This window comes from Rhinatrema bivittatum, chromosome 8, assembly GCF_901001135.1.
Source record: "Rhinatrema bivittatum chromosome 8, aRhiBiv1.1, whole genome shotgun sequence".
Classification (NCBI taxonomy): domain Eukaryota; kingdom Metazoa; phylum Chordata; class Amphibia; order Gymnophiona; family Rhinatrematidae; genus Rhinatrema; species Rhinatrema bivittatum.
This window is the reverse complement of record NC_042622.1, coordinates 116,722,783-116,746,219: the sequence shown is the minus strand read 5'-3', so window position 1 is coordinate 116,746,219 and position 23,437 is coordinate 116,722,783. Positions and strand designations below refer to the sequence as shown.

Here is a 23,437-nt window from a genome sequence, read left to right as displayed (position 1 = left end):
GTGGCCGCTGCATACTACTTACTCTTTCGGGCCACAGTGGGTGAGAATAAGAGACCATGCTGGTGCCGTTGACTCCAGCTCTCCTGTCATGTTCTGCCTGGCTATCGGCATTTTAGGCCCGGGGAGAGGATGAGTTCCTATTTCGCTAGGGCAGGGGGAGCATCTGGGTCAGCGAGGCAACACACCTGTGTGTGCTTGGTGACACACTGGTGTGTCACTACATACCGGTTAAGAACCACTGCTCTATTGTAAGCAAATCTATCTCATGCATATTCGTTGTGATATCCTGAAAACCTCGCCTGTTTGTGGTTCTCGAGGACCGGTGTTGGCCACCCCTATTCTAGACAACAATGCTTGACAAAGATGTAAACAGAGGATTAGGTAGCTACTTTGTTGATATCCTGACTGAAGGCAGAGCGAAGGAAGACTACTGAAAGTTGCAGTCTTGAATCTGATGAGCTTTAACTCTGCTTCTTTGTAACAGAAGAAGATATAAGCAAATAACCAAGATGAAAGTGTTGGTTTTCCCACTAGAAGGCCTTGTTCATTAAAATCATAGGAAATGAACAACTGAGAGATACTCCTTTGAGACAAACAGCTCTTTTACAGTCCATGATATGGAGTGTTTGCTCTGCTTTATTCATATGAGGCCTTGGAAAGAAAGAAGGAAAGACTACAGATTGATTCAAATGAAAAGCAAAATTGCTTACCTGTAATAGGTGTTATCCCAGGACAGCAGGATGTAGTCCTCACATATGGGAGACGTCACTGGACAGAACCCTATCACGGAAAACTGTCAAAGTTTCTAGAAACTTTTGACTGGCACACTGAGCATGCCCAGCATGCCATGATCCCTCGAGCCACAGGGGTCTCCCTTCAGTCTACTTCAAACAACAGGAATGTCTGGTAGACAGCTTCCTTGCTGCTAGTATAATTGCTTTTATCACAGAGGAAAAGGTTAGTTCTCTATGATTTGGCACGCAACATCCATGCTGTTAGTGCTAAAGCACAAAGGTTGAGGTGAAGAGAAGACCTGTTGTACTGGGTTAGAAAATCTGGAAAAATCAGGACATGAACTGGCTGAGCATGACAGTCTTTGAAGCCAAGGAAACCATTGCCTGGCAAGGCCAAAAAAAATGTCTATTAGGATCATTTCTTCCCTCTGTTGTCTCAGGTTTAGAATTATTTTGTTGATCAGAGGCGTTTATAGAAATGCGTATATCAGGCCTTGCAACCAAAAATTTGCTAATGTATCTTATGTCAAAGATCTAGGATCTGTTCTTTTGGAAAAGTACATTGGAAACTTATGGTTGAATAAACTGGCAAAGAAATCCACTTGAGGAACTTCCCATTTCTGAAAAATTCTTTGGAGAGTTTTGATGTCGAGAGACAAAATGTGAGATTGTAGGTCACAACCCAGAGAATCTGCCACAATGTTGGATCCCCCTTCTGGAATGTGTATGGTATAGAGAAGTATTATTTTGTCTATCACCCGAGTTCAAAATTTTAGGGCTTTGTGTCACAAAGTTGGAGAATCCATTCCTACCTGTTTATGTAATAAGAACATAAGAAATTGCCATACTAGGTCAGACTGAGGGTCCATAAAGCCCAGCATCCTGTTTCCAACAGTGCTAATCTAGGTTATGAGTACTTGGCAAGTACCCAAATATTAAAACAGATCCCATGCTACTAATACCAGTAATTCTCCAACATTCGCCGATTCAAGGGAAACCTTGTTCAGTGGTATTTCTTTTGTACGGTGGCTCTGTTCAAGGATAACCAATTTGTGGTTATCCTTTTCATTCGCCACGTATATTGCTCTTTATTATTTTTGTGTTTATTTTCTTTATTTTCTTTTCTCTTTTTAATTTTTGCTTATAAAATCCCTTCTCCCTGACTGTTTATCCAACCCACTTGTATATTCTTATGGTCATATACTTATCAAGGCCGCCGCCTCTATCTCTTCTCATGGGGTCGGATCCGCAAATTGGTTATCCTTGAACAGAGCCACCGTACAAAAGAAATACCACTGAACAAGGTTTCCCTTGAATCGGCGAATGTTGGAGAACTATTAGTAAAGGGAAAGAGGTTGGTTGGTGTATAGTGAATACTAATGCCAGTAATAGCATGGGCTATTTCTTAAGGGGTAGATTTTGAAAAAGAACGTGTGCGCGCACTACCCAGTGCGCACAAATGTTATAAAATCCCAGTCAGTGCGCACAAGGGGGGGGGGGGGTAGAATTTCGTGAATTTGCGTGGCAACACATCGTCTGGCTTCCCCAGTTCCCTCCCAGTCCGCTCCAATTAAGCAGCAGATGGGAGGGAACTTCCCTAACTGCTACCCTAACCTCCTTTCCCCTTCCCCTAGCCTACTTGCCCCATATCCCTATCCTAGGCCCCCCCCCCCCCATTTTTGTAATTCCTGCAAAGGAGCTAGAGTAAGTTGCGCATGCCGGCACCCTCCCGGCTCAGCGGCAAATGGCTGCTGTACTGGGTGCCTCTAGCCCTGCCCCGCCCCCGGACCGACCCTCTGTCGAGGCCCGGCTCTTTTGCGCATAACAGGAGTTATGTGTGCAGCCGGACCTCTTAAAATGCGTGCAGCACATGCAAGACCCGGCCACATGCATAAACCCTGTGTTTTACACGCATGGGCCATTCAAAATCCATCTGTAAGTCAAAATTGATTAATAGCAGTTTATGGACTTCTTCTCCAGGAACTTAGCCAAACCTTTTTTAAGCCCAGCTATATTAACTGCACTAACCACATCTTCCAGCAATGAATTCTAGAGCTTAATTCTGTGTTGAGTGAAAAACAATTTTCTCTGATTTGTTTAAATGTGCTACTTGCTAACTTCATTGAGTGCCCCCTACCCCCCCCCCCCAATCCAGGGGTGCTCAAACTGTTCCTAAGGGCCCCCCCAGCCAGTCAGGTTTTCAGGATATCCTTAATGATTATGTATGAGATTTATTTGTTTGCTCAACTTCCTGTGTATGCAAAATATTTCTCATGCTTATTCATTAACTGGCTAGGAGGGCCCATAAGACTGGTTTGAGCATTCCTGCCCTAGTCCATCTATTATCTGAAAGAGTAAATAGCCAATTCACATTTACCCACTCTGGTCCTCTTATGATTTTATAGACCTCTATCATATCCCTCCTCAGCCATCTCTTCTCCCAGCTGAACAGCCCTAACCTCTTTAGCCTTTCCATTCCCCTTTATCATTTTGGTTGCCATTCTCTGTATCTTTTCCAGTGCAACTATAAATTTTTTGAGATGTGATGACCAGACTTGCATACACTACCCTTGGTGTGGTATCATCATGCAGCAATACAGAGGCATTATGACATTCTCCATTTTATTAACTATTCCCTTCCTAATAATTCCTAACATTGTTTGCTTTTTTTAAATGCTGTAGCATACTGAGCTGATGATTACAATGTATTATTCACTATGATGCCTAGATCTTTTTCCTGGGTGGTAACTCCTAATATAGATCCTAACATTGTGTAACTACAGCATGGGTTATTTTTCCTTATATGTATCACCTTTTACTTGTCCACAAGAAATTTCATCTGCCATTTGGATACCCAATCTTCTAGTCTCACAAGGTCCTCCTGCAATTTATCACAATCCGCTTATGATTTAACTACTCTGAATAATTTTGTGTCATCTCCAAATCTGATCACCTCACTCATATCACTTTTCAGATCTTTTATAAATATATTGAAAAGCACAGGTTCAAATAGAGATCCCTGAAGCACTCCACTGATTACTTTTTTTTCACTGAGAAAACTGACCATTTAATCCTTCTCTCTGTTTCCTATCCATGAAAGAACATTGCCTACTTTCCCATAACTTTTTAGTTTTCTTAGAAGCCTTTCATGAGGGACATTGTCAAACGCCTTCTGAAAATCCAAATACACTACATCTACTGGTTCACCTTTATCCACGTTTATTAACCCCTTATAAAAAGTATAGCATATTTGTGAGGCAAGACTTCCCTTAGGTAAATCCATGCTGGCTGTGTTCCATTAGAGCATGACTTTCTATACATTCAGCGATTTTGTTCTTTAGAATAGTTTCCACTACTTTTCCCGGCACTGATGTCAGGCTCACTGGTTCACCCCTGTAGCCCTTTTTAAATATCGGGATTACATTGGTCACACTCTAGTCTTCAGGCACAACATACGATTTTAATGATAGGTTACAAATGTTTACCTCGGAGGGAACTTTCCTTCCCCCCATCTTCCCCTCCCTTCCCCTAACTGACCTGCCCCCCAGCCCTACCTAAATCCCCCTCCTACCTTTATTTTGTTATTTACACCTGCCTCTGGCAGCTGCCGGTGCGCGATCCCCGGCACAGCTGCTGTGCCGGAGGCCTCGGTTTCACCCCCACCCCTTTCACAAAGCCCCGGGACATGCACGCATCACCGGGACTATGCAAAATAGGCTCAGCGCGCGTAACCCTTTTAAAATCTGCCCCTGTGTATGTAAGCATCCCATGTAGTTAACGAATCATTGATGTCTAGAAGGGGAAGGATGGTTGCTAAAGAGTTCATCCTGAATTTTTCTCTTGAGAAATTTGTTTAAATCTAGGATAGGATGGTGACCACCTGATTTCTTGGAATAAGGAAGCATCTTGAGTTAATGGAATTGATTCTATTACATGAGAAGAAAGGAGAATTTTTATCCCTTGCTAATCATGGGCAATTGTTCCTTGAGAATGCCATGAGACAAGGGATGAGTCCTGGGTGAAAGAGTTTTGAATTTATCCTTTAACCTATTTGAATGATATTGAGAACCTATCAGTCCATGGCGATAAGGGACCATTGATGGTAGAAGAACTGAAGCCTTCCTCCCACTAGAATGTGGTTGTAGTCAAAAACCCTGTATCTACTTTCGGATTGACTGCTGAGTTGACTTGGACTGTCCCTAGAATATAGCCTACACCAGTGGTTCCCAAACCTGTCCTGGGGACCCCCCAGTCAGTCGGGTTTTCAGGATATCCACAATGAATATGCATGAAAGAAAATGTGATGTTATGGAGGCAGTGCATGCAAATTTTCTCTTATGCATATTCATTGTGGATATCCTGAAAACCTGACTGGCTGGGGGTCCCCAGGACAGGGTTGGGAACCACTGATCTAGACTGTAACTGTTGTTGTTGAGGCTGGTAACATGGTGTTTGGTAGGAGTAAGGACCTGGACACCTGCAAAAACAATAGTACTGGTTTTTGTAAGGTTGACAAGTTCTCTGTGATTCTGCTGAATCAGTACTAGCTCTAGCTAAAGTTCCAGTGTTGTGCACTGTTCTTGATGATGACGACTCTTTATGCTATCCCCAAATAGATTATCTCCCACACATGGAACCATCTGCTAATATCTCAAATATAGCTTCTTTTAGGCCAGAGGCCTTGAGCCTTTTGGAAACTATAGCTGATATTCTAAAAGAAGTGTCAAAATTATCATGTATTGATTTTATGAGATGTTAACATTCATCCGTGTCCAAAAAGTGATAGCGAAACTTTCCTTCAGCTCAGAAGACAGTTTGAATCATCCTTGATTTTTAGTAAGAAATTGTACAAGTATAGAGTCGTTTGAAATTGGTGAGTTGGAATCCTGCTTTAAATCATGGCTACTTGATACCTTTTTTTTACCCATATTATTCAGGAGTTTACATTCCTTCCCTGGAGAATTATTTGAGTACATCTTTGATTTCTTTGCCTTCTATAGTGCCATTTCAATCACTACAGAATCAAGAGATAGTTGTACTTTGTTTTGACTGGGGCAGTCTATTACCTTGAATTTGAGATCAATCCTTCTCGCTACAGGGTGTTATAGAAAGGAAGGTAACCTCATATCTTGGTCTAAAGATCTTTCTGTGCCCTGTGTACTGGGAAGCAGAGGGTTGCTTTGGTGTTTTAATGTACTTGAGGCCCCTCCAAAAATTCTTCAGATGGTTCTGGGCCTTCTTGAACTGGAAATGGAATAGAATCTGCTACTTTCTGGATAAAAGCCAAATAAGAAAAATTATCTGGTGGGGTGTTACTTCTCTCAGTTTCAGAATATGATTCTAGAGGTATTCCTGGAGAATCTGAAATGACCAGAGAGCCGAGACAGTCTGAGCTGGAATATGGAATGGTGAACTAAATCTGGCTTGAAAGAGTTGTTGTATTTTCTTTTATCCATAAGTCTATGAAAAAAGAAAATCTGAGATAGAAAGTCAATTCACTGAGAAAATCTTTCCAATATTGGTGAATATTCCTGTGGAGGCAATGGCATTTCCCTCATGTACTTAAAAAAATATATATATATATCACATTTTCTCACAAATGCACAAGAACATAAGAAATTGCCATGCTGGGTCAGACCAAGGGTCCATCAAGCCCAGCATCCTGTTTCCAACAGTGGCCAATCCAGGCCATAAGAACCCGGCAATTACCCAAACACCAAGAAGATCCCATGCTACTGATGCAATTAATAGCAGTGGCTATTCCCTAAGTATAATTGATTAATAGCCATTAATGGACTTCTCCTCCAAGAACTTATCCAAACCTTTTTTGAACCCAGCTACACTAACTGCACTAACCACATCCTCTGGCAACAAATTCCAGAGCTTTATTGTGCGTTGAGTGAAAAAGAATTTCCTCCAATTAGTCTTAAATGTGCTACTTGCTAACTTCATGAAATGCTCCCTAGTCCTTCTATTATTTGAAAGTGGAAATAACCGAGTCACATCTACTCGTTCAAGATCTTTCATGATCTTAAAGACCTCTATCATATCCCCCCTCAGCCGTCTCTTCTCCAAGCTGAACAGCCCTAACCTCTTCAGCCTTTCCTCATAGGGGAGCTGTTCCATTCCCTTTATCATTTTGGTTGCCCTTCTCTGTACCTTCTCCATCACAACTATATCTTTTTTGAGATGCAGCGACCAGAATTGTACACAGTACTCAAGGTGCGGTCTCACCATGGAGCGATATAGAGGCATTATTACATTTTCCGTTTTATTAACCATTCCCTTCCTAATAATTCCTAACATTCTATTTGCTTTTTTGACTGCTGCAGCACACTGAGCCGACGATTTTAAAGTATTATCCACTATGATGCTTAGATCTTTTTCCTGGGTGGTAGCTCCTAATATGGAACCTAACATCGTGTAACTAGAGCCACGGTTATTTTTCCCTATATGCAACACCTTGCACTTGTCCACATTAAATTTCATCTGCCATTTGGATGCCCAGTCTTCCAGTCTTGCATTGCTATCCTTATCTGGTGGAAAAGCCAATGAAGTGTCAGATTCTGGAAGTAGCACTTAAGAGAATTCTTCTTTGGCACTGATAATTTGGTACTGATATCTTTGATGCCAATGTAATTGGCTTTGATGTGGATGTGCCGATTTACGCTTCTGTTTTGTGGGGTATCTTACTATCTTTTCTTGTTCCGAGAAGTACAAGATAAAGAGGAGTCATCCAAGTAAAACTTATTCTATACCCAATTAAAACTTGGATGACTTGGTCCTTTCTTTTCAGGAAGCTTTGTTCCACCCATTAATGAGAACAATTAATGAGAACAATTTTAGCTCCCTGCACATGGATACATCCTTGCACAGACTTCACAATCTGAGGTGTCATGGGAAGGCTTCACACAAAGACAGATTTTGTAAAGATCCTCCATAGCCATTTTCCTTGACATGGTTAAATTGAAAAACTTTTTTATTAGGAAACTTGAAGAACAAATTAAATGAAAAAGTGGAAATGAACCAAAAACTACTAAAAAAAATTACAAAAAAAGTTTCTGACAGAAATTGCAAGTTGGTGAGAGAGAGCAACATGCTACTGCATCAGTGGAAGAAAAAAAACCCAAGACTATTTGTATGGGACCGATGTGTAGGCACTCTTGCGCATGCTCAGAAAGACTTTTATTTCTGAGCTCAGAGAGCATATCTAGACTAGCACCATCGGATGATGTCACCCCCTCACACTTGTGTGGCTGTATTTAGTCCTACTAATCCACAGAGAAAGAATGAAATGGAAACAAGGAAACTAATTACTGCTGCATCAAGTGGCTGTGTCACATGTAACATCAGAGTGCATGGGGTTCATTACATTTCAGAGCCCAGCAGTTTGATTGTATAGATAACAAACATATCACAACATCTGTTAACAAAAATCAACATATTACAGGCATTGAACTGATGGACAAAGTAAAGAAATCCACAATACTTTCATTGCATAAAAACATCATCATATAATTTGTGGAAGAAAATCACATGCAAAATCTATAGCATATAGAATATATGTAGGAGGTCATGCGCTGACAGTTCGAAATATAGAAAGTATATGAGAGACACAAACCAAACTGTGGTTAAGAAGTTTCTCTGAAAATTACACAGTCCAAGGCTCAAGAAAAAGAATATACTAGAATCAAATTAGGGAAGCAGCAACCAGAGGAGAAAATAAAGCAGCAGTACTAGCTAGATCACTCAAAGTACAAAACTTATCTATTAAATCTTTCTATTGTTTTGATCTTATTCCTATATTTTCTTTCTTTTTTTTTTTTAATCCCAACAGTTTTCTTACATTTGTACATGGGTATAGAATAAGAGTAATACCTTTTCTTATAACTGAATTGTTAAAAATATGTTTTCACTAATCCATTTCCTTGGGAGCTTTTGCTATAGTCCTTCATGGGGCTCGGATACCAAGCAGCACTATAGCACTCTTGTTTGCTTAAATTTATAACAGTGATAGAGGTTAACTAGGAGGAGCTTTCAACAACTTTAAACATTAATAACATCTCAGAAATAAATTCTAAATAATTATAATGAAAATCTTCATAATTTTACTGGTTTGAATAATCACTTAAATTATGTAAATAAAGACAATGCTAGTACTGTTGCTTTAATATAGGTGACAGGAGATGCCTCTAGTTTTTAAGAAAGTCAAATTTGAAAGACAAGTGGTTCTGTCAGCCTAGACTTGTACATGGTAACACACTTCTGGAATAAGTGGTACCTCTCATAAGACATATTAAATAATAAAACATCTAAGTGCTTTACAATAATGGAGCTTTTTATTTGAATTGACACAAGCAAAAGTTCTCCCACAGGATTCATTTAAACCGTTCAGCTGGTGTTTTGCTGCCCGTGATGGCACAGTACATATAAAACGATGCAAGATCATGTGAGTGTGTATATATGCAGAAGGGGAAGCAGGAAAAGGGAAGAACCAAGTGGGACAATAAAGTCATTTGATTGGTTGAATGCCCCTTGGTGTTTTATAATCTGTTAAATACTGAGTGGCACAGAAAGAGTAGTGTCAGCCTGAACAAATGTTGCACAGATTTACTTCCTCCGGTAAATAGCAGACACTGCTGTGCTTCTGCAGAAGTTCTCACTTTTCAAACATCTGGCATAGTTAATATGATATTGCTGCAAATCTGGGATTAAACTACAGAATGTGTTTATACAGCATTTTCTTATAGTGATCAAACCAGAAATTTAATGTTTTAATTGTATATTTATTTTCTAAAGATGTGTAAATATTCCTTGACATCTTTGTATCTGGTATTTTTTTCACTATGTAACTCAATTGCTTATCTCTATGAAACACTTGAAATGTAGTGTATAAAGGAGTGTGAGTGTGTCCATACATTATGACCTCACAAAGATTTATATATATTTTTGGCTTTTATGTAGCAATTGGCAATTTTTTTCAATTTTTTGTTCCCTCAGATGTATTTCAAACAAATGTCCTTGAACAGTCATGATAGAAGTTATTATCCAATTTAGCAGGATGTATCATAGTAAACAGTAATTTAACAAATCAACCATACCATTTTCACTGGCAAGTGATTGTCTGAGACAGAAGCTCTCTCTCTCTCTATATATATATCTATATATAATTTGATGATTTAATACATGACTTTAATAGACAAGTACCCATTAGCAGATGCCCTTAGAGTGGGGATAAATGGCCCTCCAATGATAAAAGTCCATATACTGGAATGCAAACTCAAGATACTTCTTATTAGGAGCTATCATTAGAAGAATGTCATTATTTGATGTTATTGCCTGAAAATAATTATTCTAAATCTTCTGAGTCATTTTTATCATGCAGTAACTGAATGCATACAAAATGTTATAGGGTTTAGGAAAACCATCAGATATAACTTGAAATTCACAGAATAGTATGTAAGCCTAAGGGCAGACTTCATAAGATTTAGCAAAAGTACAGATTTCAATCTCATGCTATTTCACATAAAACACAATTTAATATGTGATAATTCACAGTGTATCATGATGCATCTAATAATAAATGAGAAAAGCAATTCATAGTACTGTTGCATCAGGGTTTTGTTTCCAGCCATTTTACACTTTCATGTTTAGTGCAAGACTTGTAGCACAAAGGCCAAAGCATTATTTCAAATCACATGAGGTTTTTTGTTTTTTTTTTGTTTTTTTTTTTTAATTAATAAACACACCAAGCAGCAATTCTATATACTAGGACATCAGAACCCTCTGAAAAAAAGGCAGGAGAAAAATGCAAGATCTAGATTCGTGCCATAAAGAGGAAATAAGGGAATTTAGGAGCTTAACTTCCGTTTTGCTTGAAAAGATTATATAGTGAATACTATCAAGATTTAGTAGTACTATCAGAGCAATTCAGGCAGTGTTAAGCTGTGGCAGAGAGAGAAAATCACTAACTACTCACAGGCATGGTAGAACGCTGTATCTTTGGAGGTGGTGGTCGAGGTGGAGGGACTTTTTCTTGCTGTATTGAAGTGGAAACTTATACGTGAGTATATATACAGTACTGATAAATATTTACTTTCCTTAAATGTGTATATTATAATTCAAAGAAAATAGCTGGTTTAATAAATCTATAAAACAGTTTTCCTGGATGTCATCAGCTGAAGAGAAAAGCCACCTTTACTTACCAAAAAGTATAGGTGCTGTTAAAGAGGCACTGTGAACTAATTGACTGAACAACCTAGCTCCCTGATGGTGTATAGTGCTATCATAAAAAAGAAGTCATGTATAAATTATTTCTTTATATGATTTGAAGTTTGGTGTGCATTAAGAATACTCTTGTTGCAACCTGGTTGGCAGTCCAAGCCGCGTGTGGAGTATATCAAGGAACAGCATGCACCTACAATGTTTATTTGATGGGCTCCAGTCAGCCAGTTACACAAACTCACATCCCATAGTAAAGAATCTTTACGTTTAAAATTGTCTCTTTTCTTTTGGATGTAGAGCTTACTGTAGTAGAATCACTAAATGAACATGTCAAACTATCTAACTTTTTGAGTTAGCTTGGCTAAAATGTCATTTTAGGAAAGCTATAAAACAGTCATTTTTGAGATGGAATCATTATTTTACTGTAATTCAAGACTGTTATACATGCATGATGATAACTTAGAGGCAGCATCCTAAAGGGCTCTTCACCCATTAAAGCAAGAATCAGTCCATGGTAGGAAAAGCTCAGTTATCTCAAATCCTCAAATAAAACAGCATAATGTTCCAAACTTTGTTTGGGAGGAAAAAATACATTTCTGGAAGAATCAGGTTGCTGAAATACAGCATGTTCTATTCTACTGCTCTCCGAAGTTGCTTGAATTTTAGAGTAACCAATCTGAAAACTACCTTCGCAACAACTGCTTTCTGATCAGTTGCTATGTCTGTTCACTGGAAAGTAGGAAAAAAAAGAAATGTGCATTACTTAATTTTCCCTTTCTTATAACCCAAGATTAGCATCTATTTGCATTTTCAAAGTGTATATGCTTAATAGCATTATACATAAATGGTAGGTAGAGGCTCAGCTCATAAAAAATATAGACCATCTTTCTAATCTCTCTTAGATTTATTCATCAACTATATCAATATGGAACAAAGTACATGTGCTAAAATAAACTGGAAGCAAATTGAGAAATCCAAAAATAGATTCATTATAGCACACACAGAGAATCTGGCAGCAATATCAGTTTAGGATATGGAAAAGATTTTTTCAAGCTGAATTTCTGGAGTCTGGTATAAATTTTGGGGGAATAAATACTTTAGAAATGAAGGAATACAAGGACTTTCACAAACAAAAAAAATTCTCTGTTATCCTCTACTAGCACAATTATGCAAATTAACACTTCTGTACTATTTTATTTAACTCGCCATAATTAAATAGAAACAAAACATTCAGTTGATAATAACAGGCATAGATCTTAATATCATTTAATTAAAGCAGAAACAATAGCATGTTTACACCTTTAAATATGTACCTTGGACTTCCTACTTTTCAAAGTTAATGTATTCAGTTATGGAAATATGTTTATTTTAAGATCCACAAAGAACTTCCTCTGATATAAGATCATCTCTCTACCAGAAAAAAGTTGCAGCTGTATTTTGATGAAAATATTAAAAGACATAGTATCAATATTGTTAGCAGAGGTGCCAGTGCTAAAAGGACAATTGTTAATAGTCCTAAAATAGAGTGAATAAAACAGTTTCTTGAAAAGAGACCACACAGAACTTAAGGATCACCTCCTACTGAGCAGATCAATTCACTGATCATAATCACTGCAAAGACACAAACAAGTGAACTCTACTTTCTAACCTGTGTCCTTTTCTTATAGGAAACATGTCTGGGAGCATGATACAGCAGGACTTTCCAATAAAATATTCCACAAACACTGGTATAAGACCAGTGGGAAAAAAATGAGGTGATAATGCCTCTATACAAGACACTTGTAAGACCGCACTTAGAATACTGTGTTCAGTTGTATAGGTTTTACTTCTGAAATGGTATTGACAGACTAGGGGTGGTTGAAAGAAAGACTGGGAAAATGTGCAGGATCTAAACCAAAAGTTATTCAAGATGAGACTTAAGGCCATAAATATGAATATCCTAGAGGAGAAGAGAGATGGGGAGATGTGACAGAAACATTCAAATACCTCAAAAGGCATTAATGTATATGAAGTAAACTTTTTCAGAAGAAAGAATACTCTAGAATAAGAGGTCATGCTATGAGGATGTAAGGAGGTACGCTCAGGAGCATCAGAAAATATATTATTAAATTAATTCCTGTATATATAAGGATGTGGTGTACTTAGATTTCGCATCAGAAAATATATTATTAAATTAATTCCTGTATATATAAGGATGTGGTGTACTTAGATTTCAGTAGGGCAAGCCATTTGACATAGATCCACACAAAAGCCTCAAACAAGCTGGACTTCTTGGTTTAAGGACATAAATTATTTGAAACTGGTTAAAAGACAGGTGATAGAGCATGGTAGGAAACAAATTACACTCCAAGGAGAGTAAAGCTGGTTAGCAATCAATCTTGAGACCTGTTTCTTGCAATGATTTAATCACAAATATTGCAGAGATTTTAGAGGAAGATTTGTAGTTTTGCAGTTCATTCCAACACCTGTGACAAGAATCACACTCCAGAGGGAGTAGAAAAGTGAGATTTTGGGGGGCCCAGCAGTTCCTTCTGCTATTCCTTTGGGCTTCCATGTGAATTGGAACAGGGACTGGGATCTGGTATGATGAACTTTCAGTTGCAATTACTCAGATAGTTTCCCCTGTTTTGTATCCCCTCCCAGCTCACTTTGCCAAGTCTTCATAGTGACAGGCCTCAGATGGGGACTATGCACCAGAGCTCTTTCAGGAATCCTGCAATCATGAGTCCTAAATCCAGCTATTAAGTGTTATCATTGTATAAATGGAACTCCAGCCCATCCAAGAACTATAAACATGTTCTCTTCAGCATTTCCCGTCCTGGTAGGCCCAGAGAGCAAAAGACATAGGAGGGGTAGAAACCCACATGAACATCACAGCAAGAGAGGAAACTGACAAATGTCAACGAGACTGGCAATCTGCGGTGACAAAATCTGCTCATCTCAAGATTGCGCTCTCAGCCAGTGCCTTGGCAACAGGTCCCCTGCCTTGCTTGTAGTGTGTGTTGCTTGTCCTCCCGGTGCATTGTTCCTGCTTGTCCTGCCTCTGTCATGCTCCAGCCCACTCAGTCTTTGCTCCATTCCTATTCTTGTCTGCCTTCCAGATTGATCTCTTGTGCCGACCATAGCCTGGATACTGACACCACCTGATCTCTTCCTGCTCTGACCATAGTTTGGATACTGATGCTGCCTGATCTCTGCTTGGATTTATTTATTTAGATTTATATTCCGCTTTTTGCACTTTTTTCAGCACTTCAAACTGGATACTGACCTCAGCCTGCCGTGACCATTTCCTGAACACCGACATCACCTGATCTCCACCTGGAACACGACTATTTGCTCTTCTCTGGACTTTCGCCTAAGTCTGCCTGGCCTCAGAACCTCAGGGTTCAACCTGTGGGAGAAGAGGCTGGGGTAAGGTGAAGTCTAAGATCTTGTCCCAGTTAGAGTGAGTCTGCCTGTTGTTGGTGTGGGCCTACTGGGTTTGCCTGCTAGGCTGTGTCAACCAAGCCATAGTCAAGGACTCATACTCCGTGATATATTCCTGAGGCCATGAGCTCAGCGGACCTGCTCTCAGCCCAGGTCATATCTGGATTGGCCCACTATGGGGCAGATTTTCAAAGGGTTACGCGTGTAACTTACACGAGTAACTCCGAAAACCTGCTCCTGCGTGCGCTGAGCCTATTTTGCATAGGCTCGGCGACATGCGCAAGCCCCGGGGCTTTGAAAAAGGGGCGGAAAGGGGGCGGGGCTCCAGTCTGAGGGCGGTCCCGAGTCCTCCGGCACAGCGACCGTGCAGGGGGATGGTGTGTTGGCAGCCGGCCGGCAGGCGTAACTCCTGAAATAAAGGTAGGGGGAATTTAGGTAGGGCTGGGGGGTGGGTTAGATAGGGGAAGGGAGGGGAAAGTGGGGGGGGGGGGAGCAGAGGGAATGGGGAAAGCCATCGGGGCTCCCCTAGGGCTCGGCACGCGCAAGGTGCACAAGTGTGCACTCCGTTGCGCACGCCGACCCCGGATTTTATAACATGTGCATGGCTGCGTGCGCATCTTATAAAATCGAGTGTACATTTGTGCACGCTGGGTAGCGCACACAAATGTAGGCCGCACACGCAGGTTATAAAATCTGCCCCTATATTTTTATGGAAAGGTTGTCAATTTTTCCCTATCAGTCTAAATAATGGGTTTCAAGTCAACAATTACTAAAGAAGCCTTCTTTAGACACTACAGTGCTTAACTAACACTGGCCTATCTCAGCCAAAATTGTTGAAGGTATTGTTTTGGAACAAATAGATGTCTTTCTGGAACATAACAATCATCCTGGACCAGTACCAGTCTGGTTTTTGCAAATTCTTCAGTAATGAACTGCTGTTACTATCTAGCTTTGATACTATTCATTGTGGGGTAGATTTTAATAAAGTACACCCGCGTGAACAAGAGTACGCCGTATTTTAATAGATACGTGCGTAGCCGCGCGTATCTTTTAAAATCGGGGGTCGGTGCGCGCAAGGCTGCGCAAAATCTGCAGCCTGCACGCACCGAGCCACGCAGCCTGCCTCCGAAATTGGAGCAGCCTCGGAGAGAACTTTCCTTCCACCCCCTGCACCTTCCCCTCCCCTCCCTTCCCCTACCTAACCCAACCCCCAGCCCTATCTAAACCCCCCCTACCTTTGTTGGCAAAGTTACGCCTGCCCAAGGCAGGTGTAACTTGCGCGCACCAGGCCGGCCACCGACACGCGATTCACTGGCCTGGAAGCAGTTTCAGAGGCCTCAGCCATGCCCCCGAATCGCCCCCGGGCCGGAACCACGCCCGCTGCCCCGCCCCGGATGACGCGCCACCGCGACATGCCCCCCCCCGACATGCCCCCCTAGCAAAGCCCCGGGACTTAGGCGTGTCCCGGGGCTTGCGCGCGCCGCTGAGCCTATTCAACATAGGCTCGGCGCGTGCAGGGGGAGGTTGGGACAGGTTTTTGGGGTTACACGTGTAAGATAGATGCATAACCCTTTGAAAATCTGCCCCATAGTGGGCCAATCCAGATATGGCCTGGGCTGAGAGCAGTTCCGCTGAGCTCATGGCCTCAGGAATGTATCATGGAGTATGAGTCCTTGACTTTGGCTTGGTTGACACAGCCTAGCAGATAAACCCAGTAGGCATATCTTACGCACGTACCCCTTTGAAAATCTGCCCCTAAGGTTTCAACCAGGGCACTACTTATGTGATGGTTCTAATCTATATATCTGCGGACTTTGACACTTTAAATCATTCTGTCTTATTACATCATTTAGTAGAAATTGGGATATCTGGCACTGTATCATACAATTCTGATTGTGCACAAAAACGTGTCTAATGATTTGGCTTTATCTAAATGGTTTGGAGTCCCAACTAAGGAGTCGCAGAATTCTGCACTTTCAGCTATGCTGTTCAACATCTATCATCCATCCTTGGAGTCCACTATAAACTATATTCTGATGCTGTTTTTTGTCCTCAAGCTTTCTACCTGATCTGCCACCACTAATATCCTAGCAATCTGCTTTTTGACAATTAGATCATGATTAACTCACAACTGTCTTGCACTTAAGCTAGAGAAAACAGAGATCATTATTCTCTGCAGATTCCCAGATGATAATGATCTATCCTGTTTCAAATTTGAGGATCATACTGTTATGGTTTTGTAAGAATGTGAACCCTGGGCCGAGATGAGAGATGCCTCTGGCCACAGGGAAGAGCCCTGTGTGCCTCACCGTCGGTGGGCGTGGTCTCAGCGACGTAGGACACAGCTGTAGTACAGACTTTATTAAGAGGAAAGACAAGACATTACCCGCGGAGCGGGACTTGTAATAAAACACAGTTCTCGAGGAATAGGTTATACCCAGGGTGGCACCGCTGGAGTGAAGGTCCAGTAGTGGCCTAGAGCACGGGGTATGCCGAGGATAACTGTACCGATGATGAAGGTGTTGGTAACATCTGAGGTGCAGGATGTGGATCTTGTAGAAGCAGTAATATCTGTAACTCAGGATATGTTGGAAAGTAATTTCTGAAGAGGAACGATAGTGGCCCGAGGCATGGGGTACACCGTAGTAGGCTTCAGTGAGGTTGGTATTGTAGAAGGTACTCACAAGAGAAGTCTCAGGCAGGAAGGCCCTCCGAGGAGCAGATAGCCAGGAACGCGGAAAGGCCCTCGAGGAGTGGGTACCTAGAGCGCCCAAACACCAAGAGTAGACACTGGAACTGTAGATCCAGGAATGGAATGGATTCAGCAACGAGAAAGTCCTTGCTAACTCGTAGTAGCAGAGGGCTGGTCAGCTTAAGTACAGCAGCGGATTGATGTCATCGGGCGGGGATGCCCCCGAGGTTCCCGCCATGACGTGTACAAAGGAGGCCCTTGCATGTGCATGCTCTAGGTGATTCCGGAAACAAGATGGTGGTCGGAAGTGCCCATGCCATCCCGGGAACACTGGGGAGGGCAGTGGTGGTTTGTGGAGGCCACCATTCGTCCTAGGATTGATGGTGTGGGGAAAAAAGAGGTGAGCATGAGAGGTCGCAGTCGTCTGCGACTGATGGGCATAACACATACAAGTCAAGTTTCATCTTTCATCTTCATAATATAGACATTATTCTTGGCTCTAATTTATCTATGAAGTTACAAGTCTGAGTACTGGTAAGAGCTTCTTTCTTCAAGGTAAGATGCTACAAAGATTAAAAGCTATGCTCCTAATACAGGATTTTTGATTTGTCCTACAAGCCATTGTTCTGTCTGGTTTGGATTACTGTAACTCCCTCCTTATTGGTCTGCCTGCCAGCATTCTCACAGCCTTGCAGATTGTGCAAAACTCTGCTGCTAGGGTCCTAACAGGGACTTCTCTTTGTGAGCACATTCCTCCAGTTCTCAAATTCTTGCACTGGTTAACCAGTGAGTGGTGCATTAAATAGACTATCACAGCTCTGGTATATAAATTGCTTTCCAACAACGTTGCTTTCTGGATTTATGTTATTCTTTGTCTTTATGCTCCATATCCCATTCGACAAAGCAGAAGCCGATCCAAGATGGCTAGCAGCAATAAACACAAAGAGAAGGATCGGTAAAACTGGGACTTTTATTCAATCTTTGCCCGACTCTGGCCGAGTTTCGCTCCTCTAAGAGCTGCCACAGGGGCTACAGTATACAAGAAATCCAAGTAGAATGATTCCAATCAATGAAATAACAGGTAATGCATACGGTAGTTTCTTAACAAACACATCTGTTGACTCATCCACATGCACACTACTTTTGAAATATATTATGGGATATTGATTGTTGAAACTTTTAATGTATTGTAAACTAAGTATAAAAGATATACTTATTGCATGAATCCACACTGTGGCATGCCGTAGAGTAGAATAATGACTCACTCAATATCCCATAATATATTTCAAAAGTAGTGTGCACGTGGATGAGTCAACAGATATGTTTGTTAAGAAACTACCATATGCATTACCTGTTATTTCATTGATTGGAATCATTCTACTTGGATTTCTTGTACACTGTAGCCCCTGAGGCAGCTCCTAGAGGAGCGAAACTCGGCCAGAGTCAGGCAAAGATTGAATAAAAGTCCCAGTTTTACCGATCCATATGCCATTCGGCCAACTCCTGTTTGTTAGAGGTTCCATTCTTTTGCATAGTGCACCTCGACGAAGCTCAGATTTGTGCTGTCTGTATATGACACCTCACTGTGGAATTCAGTACCAGAAAATGTAAGATCGATGGAATGTGCTGCTACTTTTAAAAGAGCGGTGAAAATTTTCTTTTTTTCATGGGCCTTTGGGGCAGAGACAGCTCCTTAGCCTTTGAGCAGGATCATCTTTAATTTCATTCATCTTCTTGTATTTGATGCAGTTCAGTATTATGTATTGTTGCCCTGTTCTTGTTTTTTTCTAATTATGCATGTAACTTTTGTGATCCACCTTAAACTATTGAAAATGAGCAGAATATATAATTTTTACATAAATTAATGTCTCTATAATGGATTTTTAATACAATACTTTTGCATTATTTGCTGATAGTCAACATGTGTACCAACATTTGACAGCAGTAAAGACATACATAATTTTTATGCTCTTTGTTATCCTGATCCCAGGGATAATTTCTCACACACCTCCTAGAAATCCACAACTTGTTTTATACTATTTATGTGCTATCTGCTGCAAAGCATAACATACTAGATTACTATCCTAGCCTGAACAGAGAGATATCATTTATGGCTGGATTATTTTTCAGCTTCCTCCCACAGTCATTTTAATGACCTCCTGTTGCTAAGAGAACAGGAAGCAGCTCTCTGAGGAATAGGCCCATAGAAATAATTTTCTCAGAAAACTTTATGGACAGTTATACCTTTCTGTGAAGTCTTGTGAATTGTGGTTGAATCTGACTAAAGTGTTCCTAGAAAGATGACATTCATATTTTGCTTTAAACTTTAACCGGCTTCTACAGATACCTGTGGACATCAGGAAGTGCTAGTGAATCTGCCAAGATTCACACAAGTAGGGTTTGGCAAAATCATTTATTTTAATAAACATTTAAATGTAACAATAAACATGTTTAAACTTGAAAATAAATTCCTTAAATTTAAAGAGTAGCCACTACAATTTTACTCTAGATAAATCTCTGCACTTTATAAAATCTTTAAGAATGATGTATAAAGCCGGAACAGAAAATCAAGGGAAAACATGATACCTATTATTACATGAGTTCAAAAGTGTTAAATTGTGCCTTTGAGAATATACATTTAGGAAAGGATTACCAAGGATAATACAAATAAAAAATTAGTCTGTTTTACTATTTCTAACCATTAGATAGTAGGATTGCTGCAAATCTGGTCTCTACCCCAGGATTCATTTGACTTCATATGAAATGCAGTTAGTTTACCTATATTGTCTTTTTTCCTCTTGCCAGGGAGGCTGTTCCATTGGTTCTTCATTCCCCATGACATGATAAAGAATAATGCATTATTTTCTATTCTTATATGAGATGATACCTTTGTGACTTTTTTTTATGCTATACCATGGTTTCAGTCAAGCTGTATTTATGCTTGTTTGTATTACTTTGATAAATAAAACGTGAAAAATAAAAAAGTCTGTTTTACAATAGATCGGGGTGACCAATTCTGGCATTCAAGAGCCACAAACAGGACTGGTTTTCAGTATATCCACATAAATATTTGCATATAATGGAGGCTGTGCATGTAAATCTCTCTCATGCATATTAATTTTAGATATCCTGAAAATCAGACCATTTTGTAGATCCCGAGGACCAGAGTAATCCACCCCTGCGATAGATCAGTAATGCATTTCCATTTGATTTATAACAAATCTTCACATAAAATTGTCTAAGGTATAGTACAACATCATAACAATTAATAAATAACACATCATTAATATATTAATCAATATTGTAACTCGCCTTTTTGAAAGGAAATGTGGGAGATAAGATCAAATAAATACAAAAATAATATATAAATATAAAGTTCACAAGATCTCTAGATTTTATCCTATAAATGATTATGTTTATTAGAAATTATAAAGGTTTACTGGGACATTACCTGTTTAAATGTCACAAGCCTAGTAGTCTGTGAATGACCAACAAACCTAAGGTTTATTAAAGCTTGTTTCACTGCTGTTGCACTATTTTCTGAACAGACCCTGAGAGAGACAGATGAATAAATACCCATAGTGCTTTTCAAATTTCTGAGACACTATATTATAGACCTGATTTTCAAAAGCATTTACACGTTTAAAAATGGATTCCACATGTGTACTGAAACAGCAGCAAGGTGTCAAAGAGCTCTTAAGGCACTAACAGATTCATTCATCAAATTGCGTTAGGGCGTTATTGCAGGTGTTAAGGCCTGTATAAATGATTATGTTTATTAGAAATTATAAAGGTTTACTGGGACATTACCTGTTTAAATGTCACAAGCCTAGTAGTTCGTGAATGACCAACAAACCTAAGGTTTATTAAAGCTTGTTTCACTGCTGTTGCACTATTTTCTGAACAGACCCTGAGAGAGACAGATGAATAAATACCCATAGTGCTTTTCAAATTTCTGAGACACTATATTATAGACCTGATTTTCAAAAGCATTACACGTTTAAAAATGGATTTCACATGTGTACTGAAACAGCAGCAAGGTGTCAAAGAGCTCTTAAGGCACTAACAGATTCATTCATCAAATTGCGTTAGGGCGTTATTGCAGGTGTTAAGGCCTAACACCTGCAATAAAAAAATGCATCGTGAGAATCGTATGCAGATTTTCAAAATTTAGTCAAAAGGGAGGAGTTTGGGTAAAGTTATGAAAATGATGGGTGTTTAACATTGCGTTTGATAGCGAAACACACGTTATCACATGTATTACTGCTGGAAATAACTACACCTTCTTTCATGGCGTTATGCTATGTGATATGCCCGAATGGGCAAATCTCGTTTCGGATGGGAGAGGGAAAGGAGTGGAGTGGAGGAGTGGAGTAGAGAGAGAGCATCTGGGTTGGCACACATACTAGTCAATTATTTATACCACTGTAGGAGGGTCAACTAGTAACTCAAGGTGAGGTTTTGGTGGTGGTCTAGGGTTGGGGGCCAGTTTTACATTTACAGTCAGATGTACAAACAGCACAGTACACATCAGTGAAGATTTGATGTGATTTGGAGTGAGGAAAGCTACACAAAGATGAGATTTGTACAATACACTCTCACCCTAGCTTGACAGCAGCTAGGTAGAGAGTGCATCAAACTAGGTCGAGAGTACAATGTATAGGCAGTGTATGTGCTAGACTTATCTTTCCTGTACAGACATTGTTTGCTGGGGGTTCTTGTAAAATAAACAAGAGAACCTAAGACAATGTAAGCCTTGCATGTGTGGAGAATAAACCTTCAGAAGTCCCTGGCAACTGAACCGTCCAATTCGCACAGAAGACCCCTGTCTGCTCTCCATCATGCAGCTCATGGATGACCCCTCTAGAGGGGGTACCAAGTAGTCTGAAGTGAGAGAGAAGAACCAATCACCCCTCTGTTCGTGGTATCTACTTTCACATTAATTAGCTCACTGAATAATGCATAGCCTTTCTCTTAAAAACAGCAGGGAAGAAAGAAAGGGGGCTCAGCTATCAAGATCTACTGGTACCATCAAAGAAGATACTGAGTCACTACTCTCAGCGCCTCCCTATAATCTTTATATTCTGAAGAAAAATAGCTTAGTATGCTAAGTTATGGGGAAAGAGTTTACAATAGAAAACTGAAGAATGATGAAGAGGATATGATGATTCAATTGGTTTTGGAACAGCATTATTTAATCTCCATTTCTATAGAGTCCTTAGCGACCAGAATTCTACCTTATTAGATAGTCTTTCATTTGCCTGTACTGTATGAATTGAAATGGTGGTCTAAGAGCAGTACCAAGTGAATAAGGGCCCACATCATAAGGAGCATCATAACTGTATAGGTCATATGTAGAAAAGAATCTAGCACCTTTCCTATTTATTAGTGAGAAAAATATCCTATCTTTAAGGTAGCCTCATTTATTTTCTCTCCTGAGATACATATGGATATTTGGAAGAAAATATTTTACTGCACAAATTGCACATTTAAGCAGCTGAGGTAGAAAATAAATGTTGATATTATATTTATCTCTTCAAACACACATCCTCAAAAGAAGCAAATTTGGTCCTCAATCAACACAAAGTAAAAACTGCCCAGAATATTAAACCATAGTGGTACTTGTTAATTATCAACTAAGAAAACAAGAAATCCTTGTAGGCTTACAATATTGGCATGGTTTTATATGTCTCACTCTAGGCATCTCAAAAAATTTACAAGTTGAAGGTGAAAAGGAAGAGACTGGAATCCAAGCTTCAAAAACTAGAATATCTTTGCTCTGATCTCTCCAGTTGACAAAATTATTTTGTGGTATACCACAAGTGCAGTATTTTACCATGGATGCACTACTATGGCTGGAACTACACATTTTTACAATAGGATGAATTATCTTTTTATCTATATTTCCAAATACTTAAATTATAACAACCATTTCTAACAAATTTTACAAATCCAAGAAAATCCATACATACCTATCTTTCACTGCCTTTATTATAGGTATTAATTGCAGCAATATTAGGTCAAATTGCCAAGGTCGCCTTCCAAAATCTCTCCAAGACAAAAAAGACTTGGAATTTTAAGAAGCAGAGCTAGTTATTGGCTTACAAAGACAATATAATCCATTAAAATAAATAGGTGGCCTATTTTTAAAGTACATATTTTAAAAGTAAGCCACATATTTTTTTATCTTATATTTTATTCATAATTATTTCAGAACTTTGTATTGATATAGAAACCAGGCTCTTTCCCCAGCCCCTGAAATTGGGACTATCAGAAGATAACCATTATTTGCCCTTTGCCCACATTCTTGATTTTACCTTGAAGTCTGTAGCTGTCACTGCAATGACTTAAGTGCAGTAAG

The 23,437-nt window shown here is 39.8% G+C and overlaps 1 protein-coding gene across 4 annotated transcripts in view; it reads right to left on the bottom strand.

Annotated features, from left to right (window-relative positions):
- The window catches only part of DENND1A (DENN domain containing 1A), a 1,620,172-nt gene that overhangs the window by 120,654 nt on the left and 1,476,081 nt on the right, over window positions 1-23,437 (bottom strand). For 3 of the 4 annotated variants that reach the window (XM_029611167.1, XM_029611164.1, XM_029611166.1), the window contains one exon: window positions 10,714-10,773. The exons of the other annotated variant lie outside the window; for it this stretch is intronic. In XM_029611167.1, coding sequence (XP_029467027.1) covers window positions 10,714-10,773 — 60 coding nt within the window. The remainder of the gene's footprint in view (window positions 1-10,713; window positions 10,774-23,437) is intronic. 4 annotated transcript variants of the gene reach the window in all.